This window comes from Lactuca sativa, chromosome 7 (assembly GCF_002870075.4).
Source record: "Lactuca sativa cultivar Salinas chromosome 7, Lsat_Salinas_v11, whole genome shotgun sequence".
In the NCBI taxonomy this organism is placed as follows: domain Eukaryota; kingdom Viridiplantae; phylum Streptophyta; class Magnoliopsida; order Asterales; family Asteraceae; genus Lactuca; species Lactuca sativa.
The window spans coordinates 139,864,429-139,879,385 of record NC_056629.2 but is presented as its reverse complement, the minus strand read 5'-3'; the positions used below and the strand labels follow the sequence as shown (position 1 = coordinate 139,879,385).

The 14,957-nt window shown below is 34.5% G+C and overlaps 1 protein-coding gene across 1 annotated transcript; it reads right to left on the bottom strand.

Annotated features, from left to right (window-relative positions):
* Positions 1-1,999: 1,999 nt before the first annotated feature.
* On the bottom strand, positions 2,000-14,424 carry LOC111904890 (cyclic nucleotide-gated ion channel 2). Its single transcript, XM_023900593.3, has 7 exons — positions 13,532-14,424; positions 4,089-4,304; positions 3,698-4,008; positions 3,507-3,618; positions 3,186-3,422; positions 3,013-3,099; positions 2,000-2,681 (listed from the first exon to the last, which is right to left on the bottom strand). The coding sequence occupies exons 1-7, from the start codon at positions 14,168-14,170 to the stop codon at positions 2,193-2,195; spliced, it is 2,091 nt and encodes a 696-aa protein (XP_023756361.1). The 5' UTR covers positions 14,171-14,424; the 3' UTR covers positions 2,000-2,192.
* Between the last annotated feature and the right edge of the window lie 533 nt (positions 14,425-14,957).

The window sequence follows — 14,957 nt, the reverse complement described above, 5'->3', positions numbered from 1 at the left end:
CAACACTGATATATATATATATATATATATATATATATATATATATATATATATATATATATATATATATATATATATATATATATATATATATATATATCCAAACCTGATACTTTCCTTTGTAGTGGCCGTAGTGGTTTCTCATCTATTTTTAGTCAACAACTAAAATGTGCTCCTTTAACAATTTTTCAGCTACAACCTTCGATGATTTTGGTTTGAGGGAACTACCCTTAAGATCGTTAGTGGTTACTTCATAGATACGTATCAAATCTTGCGTATATGCATACCTGCTCAAGTGCTCAATACCGAATCATTATCTCTTATTCTATGAATTATGTTTAGCCTTGGCCGGTTTAACCTCAACCAACACTACACAAGTAAATAGAAAAGCTTAAGCTTCAACATTAAAAATCATACTTTGACTGTAAAAAAAAAAAAAAGCAATTACATATAAAATGCCAATGTAAAATAGATTAGAAGCAAAATTTATCCAATAACAAAAGTCATACACTAAAATTTAACTAATAACAAAATTCATGCATATAAAAGTCATCAAACTTAACATAACAAAAGTCATCCAAAAATCCTCAAGCATAACATCCAAAAGTCATGCAACAAAGAACTAATAAAATTCATCAAACGTAACAACTAAAAAGTCATCAAAGCTAACCAAACTTCATTCCCCCACTCCTCACCCACAACGAACAAGTAGTATGCATAAGTCGTAACCAAACTTTCTAACATCGACACTTTCAGGAAATAACAAAAGAGCGGTCTTGTATCCTTTATCATATTATCCCCATCCTATTTTTTTCAATTTCTCTATACACACTTCTATATCTTTATCCATTTCACTTCCTTGATTTTGCTCACTTCTTTGATTTTGTTCCACCAATGTCCTTGCAAACTTGATGATTTCCTCCTCAATTTATAGTGCCCTAGTGTTTCTGTTCTTTCCACCTACTCCCTTATTTTTTTGAATTTGCATCTACGTGTTGGATTGAATCGGGGTTTTTGGTTTGGATGCATTCAACCTCATCAAAGTCATGCTCAATATATTCAGGGGTAGGACGAGGGAGTGTATAAGATGCCCCCCAACTATCAAAGTCTATAGAATTGGATCCTTCAAATAATTATATGCATAGATCAGGGAAAAGGAAGGGGACATTTTTCAAAATTCCAACAATTTTGTTCAACTGTTTAGAACTTTAAAATTATCAAACCATTAAAACACAATAATCATATTTCTAGTATTTGTTTTAAATTTATACGAGCATATGTTACATTGTTACTTTCTTCTCTGTCCCCCATTCTTTTTCAGCCAAATAAAATTTATTTGTTAAATGATCATATATATATATATATATATATATATATATATATATATATATATATATATATATATATATATATATATATTATTGACTATATCTTTTAATGATATTAATTTTAGTAGGTCACATTCAAATCATGCCTAATAAATAAAAAACTTTTTTTTGTCACATGAAATGTTCTCATTTAGTTTGACAAATATCTATTTGTAGTCATTTTGAATGAATTAATTTTTTTCACATGTCATATTATAGTGTTTTCCTATTTTATTAAATTTCATATAATATTTTAATGTAATAATTGCAATAAATATAGTAATAAATTGATATCTATTTTAATAATAACCTTACCTTTTAATTTCAAAAATTTTAAATTAAAGTTTATTGGTTTCTTTTATTTATTTGTTTAAATTTAAAAGATAAAAACATTTCAATTATAATAATTTATTATTTTTCTTATTTTTTTTATAAATTCATAGTTCTTAATTATTTAGACCTTCATATTTAATTTTCTTTTTTTTAAATTAACCTGTGTAATACATGAGTTTCATAACTAGTTATATATTTAATAAAACCATGTATTTAAATAACTACAGTTTGATATAGTTTTATCTAATTTGTTCAATTTTTGGTATGGTGCATATAAAAACAAACTATAGATTATAAAAGATAGGAAGATAATTTGACAATAAATTATTTTTAGATAATTAAAATTATATGTAGAGATATATGGTACAAATGAATAAAAAATAAATTGAGGTAGGCATCGATCAAACTTTAGAGGCATGAGTTTATTGGAGTTCACGTAACACGAAATCATCAAACGACCTTTATTCGATTTGTGCCAATGATAATCACAGTTCAATCCAAATGATCATGTGGCCTAATTGACATGAAAATGGCAGCATACTGCCTAAGCATACGGTCACTGCCATTATTCTCTGCACTTACAATAGCCATCACCGGCCTCATCCTCGCCGTATACCTCCTCCACCCAAGCTGGATATTTACTGCCGCCCATGTCCTCCAGTTCGAGGAGTAATATCTCACTGTACGCTTCAGCCTCTCGTTTGCAAATTTGTACCGAAAATGGTCTGTAACATACTGAAGATGGTTCGCATCCAACCCAAATGCATGTGTAGCTTCTAAACACGTAAATGTAGCCGAAGATGACGGAAGCCTGTTTATCAATGGTCTCCGAAGGCACCATGACAGAAGCTCATCGCCGAAGTAGCCTCCAGGGTCCAGGATGCTTGTCGCTACAACTCCTTTACTTAGGTTTTGGTAGCTTTTTACACGCCCTTGAACAATGAACACCATTCGTTGCACTAGATCCCCTTCCCTGATGATCTATTGACCGAAAAATATATAAAGTTTTTACAAAAGATCAAAGATTTGAGTGAAAGATCAAAGTGTGTGCCTTGAGTGTAAATGAAAAAAAGATTTTCTTGTAAGCTATAAGGTGTTAATTAATAACCCCATGTGGTTGAAATTGAAGAAATCTCAAGCTCATACAATACCCTGCAAAACAGCTGGAAAGGACCAAAAAAGTGGTGGCTAAAAGTAGAACCAAGGCAACTCTTTTGGAGTGTGTTAACTACTCCTATCTTCTTCACCAATAAGCCACCCTTAATATGGAAACTTTATGAAAAAAGAAAAAAAGATTTGCACATTGTCATACCTTTTCGTCTTTTGAAAACACAAGCGGCTTAACACGATCACAGATGTTATCAAGAATAAGATCTTCCAAGTTATGGAACAATGGTACCTGAAACATGCATTGATGAGAATTGAAAATTGACTAACTTAAGGATCTAGAGAGATGTGGTCTTAATTAAAAAGGCCTAAACTTACCATTCGGATTAGATCAATACATAAAAACCGTTTGATATCTCGTCTGAGGCCTTCTGGGAACTCTTTAATCAATTCCATCTCATCTTCTCCACCCATCAAAACCCAATTTTGGCGTTCATAATGGCGAACTCTATGTCTAAGACGCGATGGCAGTTGTCTCCTTTTCATCCACCACTCCATATCTCGGCATCTCAGTTGCATTTTCTTCTTCCTCGCCATAACAGCATGCAGAAACACCTATGACAATCATAATCATTAGAAACAACCTCTTCTTTCGACATTGCAACCAGCATCATCAAATAAATTTGTTAAAATTTTCACCTGAATATTACCAATCAATAAGGTGAATAGCATCAAGCCACTCAGCACGATGCAAATACTGAAGATCACTTCGACCCAGTGACTAGTGGGCTCAAGATCATTCCCGAAAGTGCTGAAATCAAAGTGTAATTAATATGATCAAATATTTGAGATCACCAGCGAAGAATTGCATCAAGCTATAGTTTATTTACCTGAGACTCATTAAACCCCAAAAGATAGGATAAAGAATTTTTATCCTTAGTGAGTTGCTAGAGATCACAGGAAGCGCCCACTGATAGATACCATAATGGTATGGTCCATTCGTATCTAAACACAATGGCATTCTAACAGCATGCATGGTGAAGTTTCTATTGCATGGATTTCCTGAGGTTCCTGAAAACTGGTAGCAAATCTCCTCGGCGCACGAAAGGGTAAGATCGCATGAGTTTTTGTTTTCACATTGTTGTCTAAGACACAAAACCACTCGTTGTATTGCCAAAACGTACCAACAGCCACCGGCAACCTGTTGTCCACCAAAAACCACTGTAATCATGCAGACTATTAATGGCATAAATTAAAGGAACTTATATCATTAATTCTTACATGAGAGGCAATAAAATAAGTGATTAGATTAAGGGCGAAACCCCACCAAATGGTGCCGAAGATGTAGCCGGTGACCTTTGCCATCCGTCTCATTAAGTAGATGGAGTGGTAGACTTTGGGGAGGAACTGGAACATGAAAACTAGCAGAAGGGTGGTCATGATCGTTTTTATTCGCTCTTCTTGGATAAGTTTCGGAAGTACCAATAAGAACACAACCTTCAAACAAAATTGAAATCAAGTGTATAAGGATTCATTTTTAGTGTATTTATGGCATACATTGTTTTGGATTATACTATCATCTATCCGAATACAAGATTCAAACTCATGTATATACAATTTGATATGAGTGACAAACTTCTACGGTTCGGAAAAATTTGGCTATTGGATCCTGTTGTTAGTAATACCATTTATGGTGTGTGTGTGTGTATATATATATATATATATATATATATATATATATATATATATATATATATATATATATATATATATATATATATTAACTTTAGTATAAAAATTAAAACTAATTTTAGAAAATACAAGTAAAGTTTACACTCGTTCAATATAAGTTTTAATATTTTGAAAATAATAATAAGGTTGAAAGGGAAATAACGATATAAATTATAAAGTGTGCACATGCGACAGAAAGTACAGCAAAATTCAAGCCACTTGTAATTTGTAAAATGTATTTGCCAACAAGTCGAGAGTGGAGTAGTGATGGATATATAAGGGTAGATGATGGACAACCTTTAAACAAAACTGAAATCAAATGTATACTAATGGCACATATTGTTTTGGATTAGAATCATTTATCCCAATACAAGATTCAAACTAATGTGTCTCCAATTTGATGAGTGACAAACTTCTACGGTTAGAAAAAAGTTAATTTTGGCTATTGGATTTTGTTGTTATTAATACCATTTATTGTAGTACTTATATATAAACTATTAGCTTTAGTACAAAAATTTTAAAAATTTTAAAAACAAAAATACAAGTCAAGCTTACAATCGTTCATGATGAGTTTTAATATTCTGAAAATAATAATATGGTAGAGACAGAAAGAAAAGTATAAATTATAAAGTGCGTCCTTGCGACGGAAACAAATAGGATGGCGGTGTCTCGAAACTCCAAAGGCCAAAATACATGTTTTCTCTTTTGTTTTTAATTTTAAACTTTCCATGTTATAGTATCTTATAATTTGCTAACTTAAATAATTGAAAATTAAAAACATATCGATATATATATAGTATTTTTAACTACCTTACAATACAAATGTTAATTAATTTGGTTTCATCTTAGTTGTTGGAAGGAGATCTGAAGCAAAAGAGCAAAAGAGATCCCAAATAGAAGATCTAACTCATTAGTCTTTTCTCTTTTTCTCCCCACTCCTACCTAAGCCACCGAGAGGTCCGCCAACCACATTCATCTTCATTGCCGACTGCATCTCTTCCCTACTCCCTCTTCGCCATCGGCCTAAATCAATTTTGTATTATCTGAGTATTTTAAAGAAAATCCACAATACAAATGTTTGTAGAGGCACCGATGTATTTCTTCCCATTACTTGTCGGTACTCCTCCGCCAACACCGTCCACTGTTGAGATTGTTTTAGTTCCTTTTGCGCTGACTTTTTGGAGATTGTACGAATTCCATGTGCTAGCTTGGGTCGGATTCATCGGACCAAAAGACTAGGATTGATCAAAATTTCTAAACATGATAATGGAAGAGGAGACGATGATGCATGCGGTCAACCGTGATAGAAGTGGTGAGTTGGTGTGTTAGAAAACAAGACGGATAAGAAAAGAACCGGGAGATATTATAAATAGACAAAATTGCAAGAATGGTCCCTGTAGTATGTCGAAAATTGTCACTTTAGGCCAAACAGGTTTGCACTAGCACCAATGGTCCAAACGTTTTCATTTTATTGCGTGTTTGGTCCATTTTGGTTTAATTTTTTCTAAAATGATGATTTTGCCCTTTGTATTTATTTTTTTCATTTTTTATTACAGAAATAAAAAAAGAATTACCATCTCTCTCACTCACACACACAAACATTCTCTCTCTCTCTCTCTCTCTCTCTCTCTCTCTCTCTCTCTCTTGTTTCTTGATTACCACCGGCCAAAGAAGAAGACACCGGCGACTACCACCGACCTAGGCTGCCCCTCCATCTCCTTCTGGTCAGGTAGCACCACCCAAACACCTGCTTCGATCGTTGCTGCCCTCCCTTTGAACCACGACAATCGGCGACGAGAGAAAGGAGATTGAGATTCAAAGTAAGGGTTTCTTGGCGGCTAGGGTTTTCAGATGGGCTATCCTTTATCTCCACTGCTCCGATGACGACTTCAACTCTGCAAATCCTACATGGAAAAACACGATAACAAACCCGACTCAGTCCGTCCCTCTTTCTAAGTCCGTTCTTAACAGGTCTCCCCATTTCTTAGATCTACATACACTCCAGATGTGACTGACGAAGGAGACGAAGGTGAAGTCGGAGAAACCCTTTCTCTTTACGGAGGTTTGCTGATGGCGGCGACGACTTCCTCTCCCTAGATTTTCAGATCTGTTATGGCGTTTGTGTATGTGTGTGTGTTTAATATCGTTGGTCTTTTTCGAGTTTGTGGGTGTGTCAAATCAAACCCAGATGTCTCAGGTTTGTAGCGACGCCGGATCTGGATATATGGATCTGTTGTCCTCCCTAGCTTTTCAGATCTGTTGTGGTGATGTATTTTGCCAAAATATCGATGTTGGTGGTGGTGTTGAACCGGTGGCGATGGTTGGCGATGGTTGCCAAAAAATCCGACTGGTGTTGGTGGTTACTAGAAAATCCGGCTGCTGTTGGTGTTTGCCGGAAAATTTGGCTGCTGTTTGAACTCATGCGATGAAGGGGGTAGATGGGGAAGAGGTTGTAGAGAGAGAGAGAGAGAGCATTTTTTTTCTTTTTTTTTTTCTTATTTGATTTTTGTAACAAAAACATTGAAAAAACAAAATATAAAGGGCAAAATCGTCATTTAAAACCAAAATGGACCAAATTCGCAACAAAATGAAACTTTTTGGACCATTAGTGCTAGTCCAAACCTGTTTGGCCCAAAGTGGCAATTTTCGACATACCACAGGGACCATTCTTTCAATTTTGTCTAAGATTCTTAGGTACAAGAATCTTTTAAATTATTCATATACTAGTTTATAACCCGTGGGCACCACGGTTACAAAATTAATTAAACTTTCATAGTAAAAACTTAAAATTATTAATCAGTTATTTTAAATAAATTATTAATTAAGAGATATTTTTTTAGTTATATCAAATTATAATCGTTGATTTAAATAAATATGTGACCTTATAATCTGTATTAATTTTATTTTAAATTTTATTCTAATGTTATTTAATTTAATGTAATTAGAATGGAAAATTTAAATTTTGAAATTTGAAATGGGTAATCAATAAATTGACATGTGACATGACATTAATTATAAGGTCTAATAAGGTGACACATGGCAAAAGGAGAATCAACCAATTCTTTTCTAGAATAGGGATTTTTAATATATTTGCAGTATAAGAAAAGTAATAATAAAATAAACAATAAATTAATTTATTAGAAAAAAATATTTAAGGAAAAATATTCTTTTATGTGTAGAGGGATAAAAACACATTAAAATCATAAAAAAGTTCTATATAAAATAAAAATAAAAAAAATAAAGATTTGATTGAACACCACAACGACATAGATGACGAAGGATAAATGTTTGAAGATTACTTGATTGAACACATCTTCAGTGGTCGAACGAATCTCATCTATTTCGTCCGAGAGAAAGTATGCGACTGAGTTGGACACCACAACATTCGCACTAATTTGATTGAACACATCTTTAGTGGTCGAACGAATCTCGTTGTCGACGATTTTGTTAAAGATTATTTGTTCAACGATACAGATAACGAAGGATAAACGTTTGAAGGTGATTCGGGTGAGAATTATGATGACCTGGCGAACGAAGATGATTAGATGTCACGTATTATTTAATTATATTTCGATTATTTTTTTAATTTAATATGTATTTTGTTTAATTAACGAAGTATTTTTCCTTTTTAATAATTTTATATAATTATATTTTATTCAATTAGAAATCTAATTTTATTAGACCCTTCGGTGCGCCCGATATCACATATCGCGATATGTGATGTGGCACTGCAGTGGGCGGTATACATCATACTAACCCGTCATGTTCCACCCTGGTAAACATGTCGCACGTTATGGTTTCATCGCATGGTATTCCCCTCAATGGTAGTACTTTGTGCATAAAAATATGTATTGTGGTAGGCATGGTAAGGTATGCTATGACACCCATCAGTTTCATGGTGTGAAGGAAAAATAATGTGGCAGATTAAAACTATAGTAAGGTATGCAGCGTATGTTAGCACACGTAGCAGCCTTAATGGTAGAATATTTTTTCAATTCTTTCTATTTTTTTCAAAAGCATTTGGCACAACTATTTTCTATTATAATATAATGCACTGAGGATATACGGTAAAACACCGTGTTATGTTATTCGCATTAAATATCAAGATGCAGCGGCGAAACTAATATATAGCCAGGGGCAGCACGTGCTGCCCATTATTTTCTTCCCACAAATCATAAAAAAGCTTGACCTTTTTATTATAAATATATAGTGCATCAGCTAAATACTAAATGAATTAATTATCCAATTAAGTCCTAAATGAATTAGACTCGGAGGAGTGGTATGCAGTTTGGCCGCACCAAGGGCCACATAGGTATGGAAACAACATCCCCCTCCTAATGAGGTCGTGGGTGTGGTTTGGTCGTACATCTCCCCATTTCTACCATGTTTTTTGATTGGATAACACCATGGTTTCCAGGTATTTATACTTTTAACCTTATGGTGTTAATTTATGGCACTTTGGTCCAAACGCCAGGCGTTCTACGATGGACTCCGGGCGTTTGCATGTAGAGACCAAACCCTAATTTTTAGGGTTTGCACGATATTTAAAGATTATTATGGCCTCAAAACCCGTCACCACTCCAACCTCCAATCTCATTTCGAAAACCCTAAGTGTGTATGAGAGTTTGAAGCCTTATGCATCTTTTTGGTATCATTTTAGTGTTCTTGTGATAGTTTATATTATTTCCTTCTTTTTATTAGTTTATTTCAGATTTTTTAGGTCTTTTTATTGGTATTGCATTGTATATTCTTTATTTTCTTTCTCATGGATCATGTCGGGTACTTTCTATTTTGCATAAGATATTTTGCAGGGTTTTGGAGCTCGTTGCGGTTGCGATTTGACTGGAGTTGGAGTTGGTGAGCTTTTCGATGCATTATTGGGCTTTATGGATCCATCAAAGAAAATTTTGGCTTAAAAAGTTGAAGACTTGGATTTAGTGGGCTTGTGAAGATGGGTCATGGATTCTTATTTTGGGATTGGACTATCCATATTTAAAGCTTGTAGATGATTAGCCAAATTTGAATCATGTGAGGCATGGAGGGGACCAAGGGAATCCTAGTGGTGTAGTGGAGAAAAATAGGCCAGTAGCATTCCAACAACAGTTGCAAGGGTGGAGTCTCAGTCGTGCAACACTTGCATGGGTACCTGCGCAACTGCATATTTTTAGGCATTTTGCTCATTTTGCTCACCATTTACTTGGGGAGGGTGGGGGGTTAGGTCTACCAGCTCATTCTTTGATTTGACACCATTGGAGACCATTAGAGGCAATTTTTGAAGCTTGATACTCATTCTTCTCATCTTTCTAAGTAATTGGTAGTTTCTTGATGCAAATACACTTTTGTGATTGTTATTTTGTTGCCATGAGTGGCTAGTTTCTCTATTTTGGTTAGTTTTGGCTAAAATCCTTGGATATTTGTGGGTTTTTGAAGGATTCATGTTTAATTGTCATTTATTTTATGTTTATGATTCTAGTTCATATTTCTTATGCTTGTTTAATACTTTGATCATGAGCTTGGTACTTAAATGAGCAATTGTTGGTTTATTTCTTTGGTTTAGCATTGAATTATTGAATTTACTTAGAATAAGGGCTTGATGATGGTAGAAATCATATCTAGCTTATGAATCATGACTCCTTTATGGATGTGTAAGCATTGACATCCTCTAAGAATTGGGGATTCCTTCATTCTTAAGGCTAATCAACTTCTTGGGTTCAATTGCCTCAATTAAATCATTGATTTTGATTAAGAAGGTGTGTTGTAGGCTTCCCCAACCTCCATACTACCTATGAGGAATCTTGGCATATCATGCTTCATGATTGCTATAACCAATTTGGGATGAATGATAAGCATCATATTGAATCCTAATGATAAACACACAAATGTTCATTGTGTTGAATTGTCTTGGTTAACCAATTCTCTCCAATATTAATTGAGCATCCCAACATCTTGCTTAATTGCAAGTTTTTTTAGTTATTCAAGTCTTTTAGTTTTCAAGCAATCACAACACCCCCCCCCCCCTTTAGTTTATTTGTAGTTAGTTAGTTTAATTACAGTAGTTTTATTGGATTGCATTAGTGATTGAATACAACCATTTCCCTGAGAATTGATACCCCTTTTTACCATTAGATTACGTTTTATTTGCAAAAAAAGGTGTAATTTGCTTGGTGGACTTGACATCCCATCATCTTGATAGAGAAGGAAGATCATTGAAGTGTTTATGTCGCTCTCAAGTTTGTGGATCAAGACTCTTGGCATCTTGGAGCATCATTTTATGGTATAAAGTTTTGATTTTGATCATCATATCGCTAGATCTTGTTTATGTTAGAAGTTTATGCTTATTAGCCCTATTTTCTTGGTCTTTTGGGTAAGAGCTACCTTAGACCGAATGAGTTGTCCTTTTGGACGTTTTAGGGTAGATTAGGTGATAAAAATGTGATCTTGGACCTTCCTTTCACTCCATGCAAGTTTTGAAGTGTTTTAATGGGTTAAAGAGTTGGAGTTTTAGCTTTTGGGCTCATTGTGACCGTACATGGCCATAAAGTTTGCAAATTTGTGGCTTTAAACGTTCCATTATGATTTTGATCTGAAGTTTGGACCTCATATCTTAAGCCATTAAGTCATTGGTTTGGAAGTTGGTGAACAACGAGCAAACGCCAGGCGTTTGCATGTGAACGCTCAACGTTCGGACGTCAGGCGTCGTAGGAAGGAATGTTAGGCATTCTATGCAGAAGCCTAATGGGTTGATTTTAGGCCTTGGGCCATTACGGGTTTTGGGCTTTGGACTAGTATGTTGGGCTTCCTTGGATTTTAGGCCCATGATGGGTTTAGGCCCAATTTGGAAGATTTGGCCACATATATATTGGGCTTTAGGATGTGGGCCTTTGTATGGTTGAGTTAGGCCTTGGTTTTGGTCCAAGTTAGATAAAGGGTAAATTAGTCTTTTACCCTATCTTAGACTCCTAAATATGGGTCGGAATCCAATTATTAATTGGATGTGTTTATGGTGACAACGTGGGGATTTGTCGGACCACCAGACATAGATTCATCTAGGTGATTCAGTAGTTAGAAATGAGTTTCTTCACTGTGTTTAGCGAGTCGAAGGGACCAATGTCGTCCCATGGTTTATTATGTTAGGAATCTAGGTGTGTACGTGACTCTTGCATATGTTATTTGATGGTAGGCTTACCGGGCAAGGCCCGATGCCGGGTGGGGCTCGATTAATGTATTGTATGCTATTGTCTTTGTGATTATCACATGTGTTCGTATGATTATATGTTTATATGTGTACTGGGCGGGGCTCGATATCAGGCAAGGCCTAATGACTGACAGATATGTACGTCGGGCGGGGCCCGATGCCGAGCGAGGCTCGATGAAGGACGGGGGTCCAGTATGTGATTATTATGTATGCTATGTGGTATTTTGGGGAACTCACTAAGCTTTGTGCTTACGGTTTTTAGTTTATGTTTTAAGTACTTCTGGTTCGAAAGAGAAAAGTCTTGGTTGATTGCAGTGCACACACCACTTTATTCCGCATTTTGTTATTTACTTTGATATTTTATGATGTATTGATATACTTTGATCCATCTTGGTTTTATGACAATGTTTTGGATTACCGTTTTATTAAGTTAAGAAAAAGTGTGACGTCATTCTTTGGGTGTGGCAGAAAATCATATTTTTATGATAAAAACTCAATTACGTGGCAGTAAAAGAAATACGATTTTTATCGCATCATTCTCTTCGGTCTTATTAGCCACAAGGCCCATTATACACTAAATATGTTAAGTAATATCAAATTTTTATTTAATTTCACACCTCATTTTATAGCTAAGGAAACAATCAAACAAACGATCAAGAAACTGAAATAAATAAATAAAATATTAATTAATATAGGTGAACCAAATCTAACTAGGATTGTTCACTATTTGAATAAAACCGAATTGTCCAATTGGACAATTTGGATTGGACTATTTGGTTTGCATATTCGGATTTTTGGATTGGTTTTCAAGAAAGCCGTATTATTATTTTGGTTTTCGGATTGGTTTTGATTTATAAAATAAGAACCGAATAGTCCAAAAAAACTCGAATAAACATTTATTATTTATTTATTTATAATATATATATCGATAGTTATCTATTAATTTTGTAATTTATTTTTTCAAATAAGTTCAAAACATTTCACTCGATAAAAAAAACATCAAATATATATTATCTCTCAAAAGTTTTCTATGTATAAAATATTTAACTATAATATATCTGCTTAGTAGTTGTTTATAATTTTCAAATCACAACTGAATATTTTTTTTTTCACTTTTTGTGTAAAATTGGCTAATATTATAATTATATGTTGTTTTAAAATGTTTCGGTTTTTTAAAACTGAATTATAAAGCCGATCCAACCGAATTGTAATTGGATCGGATTGGAGTTTAGTTTGGATTATTCGGATCCATGTTTTGAAAACCGAAATCCATTTGGATTCACTTGATTGGATCGGATCAAACCGATCCATCCAAACGAACACCCCTAAATCTAACTCGGTTAACCCAAAAATCATTTAACCCAAAGCTATTACGGTTCACCAAACGTCCAAACAGCAAAAACTTCGTTTGCTTATTACTTTTTTGTGATTTTTTTTGTTACCTCTTACAAAAGTTTCGGTTATGCCACTCTAGAGAAATAGTTTAGGTTGAATTCATTTTGCTAAATATTTTGCGTATTTTCTTTACCTTTATATAACTATATATAAAACATATTATTAAAATTTTAGTGTTTTGAACAAAGAAGTTTAGATAGTCCTAATCCCCCATATTTTGTCATATGGCCTTTTTAACAGTTTTTATATATTAAATTTAAGTTTTATAATTTTAACGATTATTCATAAAATATATTAACATAACAGATAATGACATATTTTTTTCAGCAAACAAATAAAAATCTAAAAATTTAATGATTAACAGCAAAGACGTGGAAGATGGAAAGTGGGTTATCCGAAATACCTGAGGAACCGGCAGTACGACGAATATGTCGTACCAGAAGCCTTTAAGTGATCGCACATAATGCAATGCGATAGACTTCGGGTCCCACACCAGCTTCCCACAACCAACCACAAGCGACTCACGTGACACATAAGCCACCCGAAACTGTAACCATATGTGGACGACATGGAAGCAGTCAATCATTGTCCGCAGCACGGCCACAACCGCCGCAAGACCGCCGTCCATGTAAAGACACGGCGTACCCCCACGGCCTATTGACAGCGAGTAGAAGAACAAAGGGTCAACAGCCAACGCCATACCACGAGCAAGCAACACAAACCTATTCCACCTTTGTACACTTTTGCTCCTTGGATCATACACTCGCCTGAACGACAACCCTGAAGACGACAGTGGTCTCCGTTTTCCGGCGGAATATCGGTTCTTGATGATCTTGGAACCGGGTCTGTTGCGGATGGGGATGAGGGATGAGCCGGCGGAAGCTTCCCATTCCGGTTGCTGAGCTTGGTTGCAGCTAGTGGAGTGGAACACCGGAACACCTACTTGAGTGCATGCATAACATTCGGTTGTGAACGAAATTGGGTGACTTTCGTCGTCTAGATCGTCACCATGGTTGATCAGCTTGCTTCTCTGGTCTAACATTCTGATGGGTGATCCCTGATCTTCAAGCTTATTTCCACAGTCGTGGAGATATATGCGTTGGTGGGCAAATAAACTCACCAAAAAGATTTGATTGATGGGGACGATGATATGACCCAAAGCCTAGCGTTCTCGTGGTTTGTCTCGTGAATTATTAGGGTTAGTTTTGTTATGGAGCAACGATCACAAAAGATGACACTTTTTAAAACTATAAGTCTATAACCAGGTTGGATAAGTGGACACAAAAGGGACACCGAACTCGATGTTTTTTTTTTTTTTTTTTTTTTTTTTTTTTTTTTTTTTTTTTATGTAATTGTAACCCACAAGGACTATGGTCATATATATAAAGCAAATAATAATGGTTTTGGTGCTATTTAATTTGCATTATTCATTCAGGCTATTTGATGTAGGAAATGTATCAATTTAATCATATATATTGTCGGAGATGTCATTAGATACTTGAATTATTGTTATCAACAATAAGAGCGTTTTTTGAGCTTTTTTCTAATGTTTCTTCAAACAAATACATTTAAAATTTGAAAAAAGAAAAAAAACTATTTGGAGAAAGCTTTTTCAACGTAAAGATTTATCAATGAGCTTGTCACATACTACGTAACATTATTTTATTAATTTACATCGTGGAACGAATAAAAGAAGTGATTAAGAAAAAAACTGATTTAATGTGGATATTTGTTAAGATTCTTAGGTCATAGATAAGACATTGACTTGTCACCAAAAAAAAACTTTGTGAGAACTGCTGTTTTTTGATAGATGATGCTCTAAGATCGAT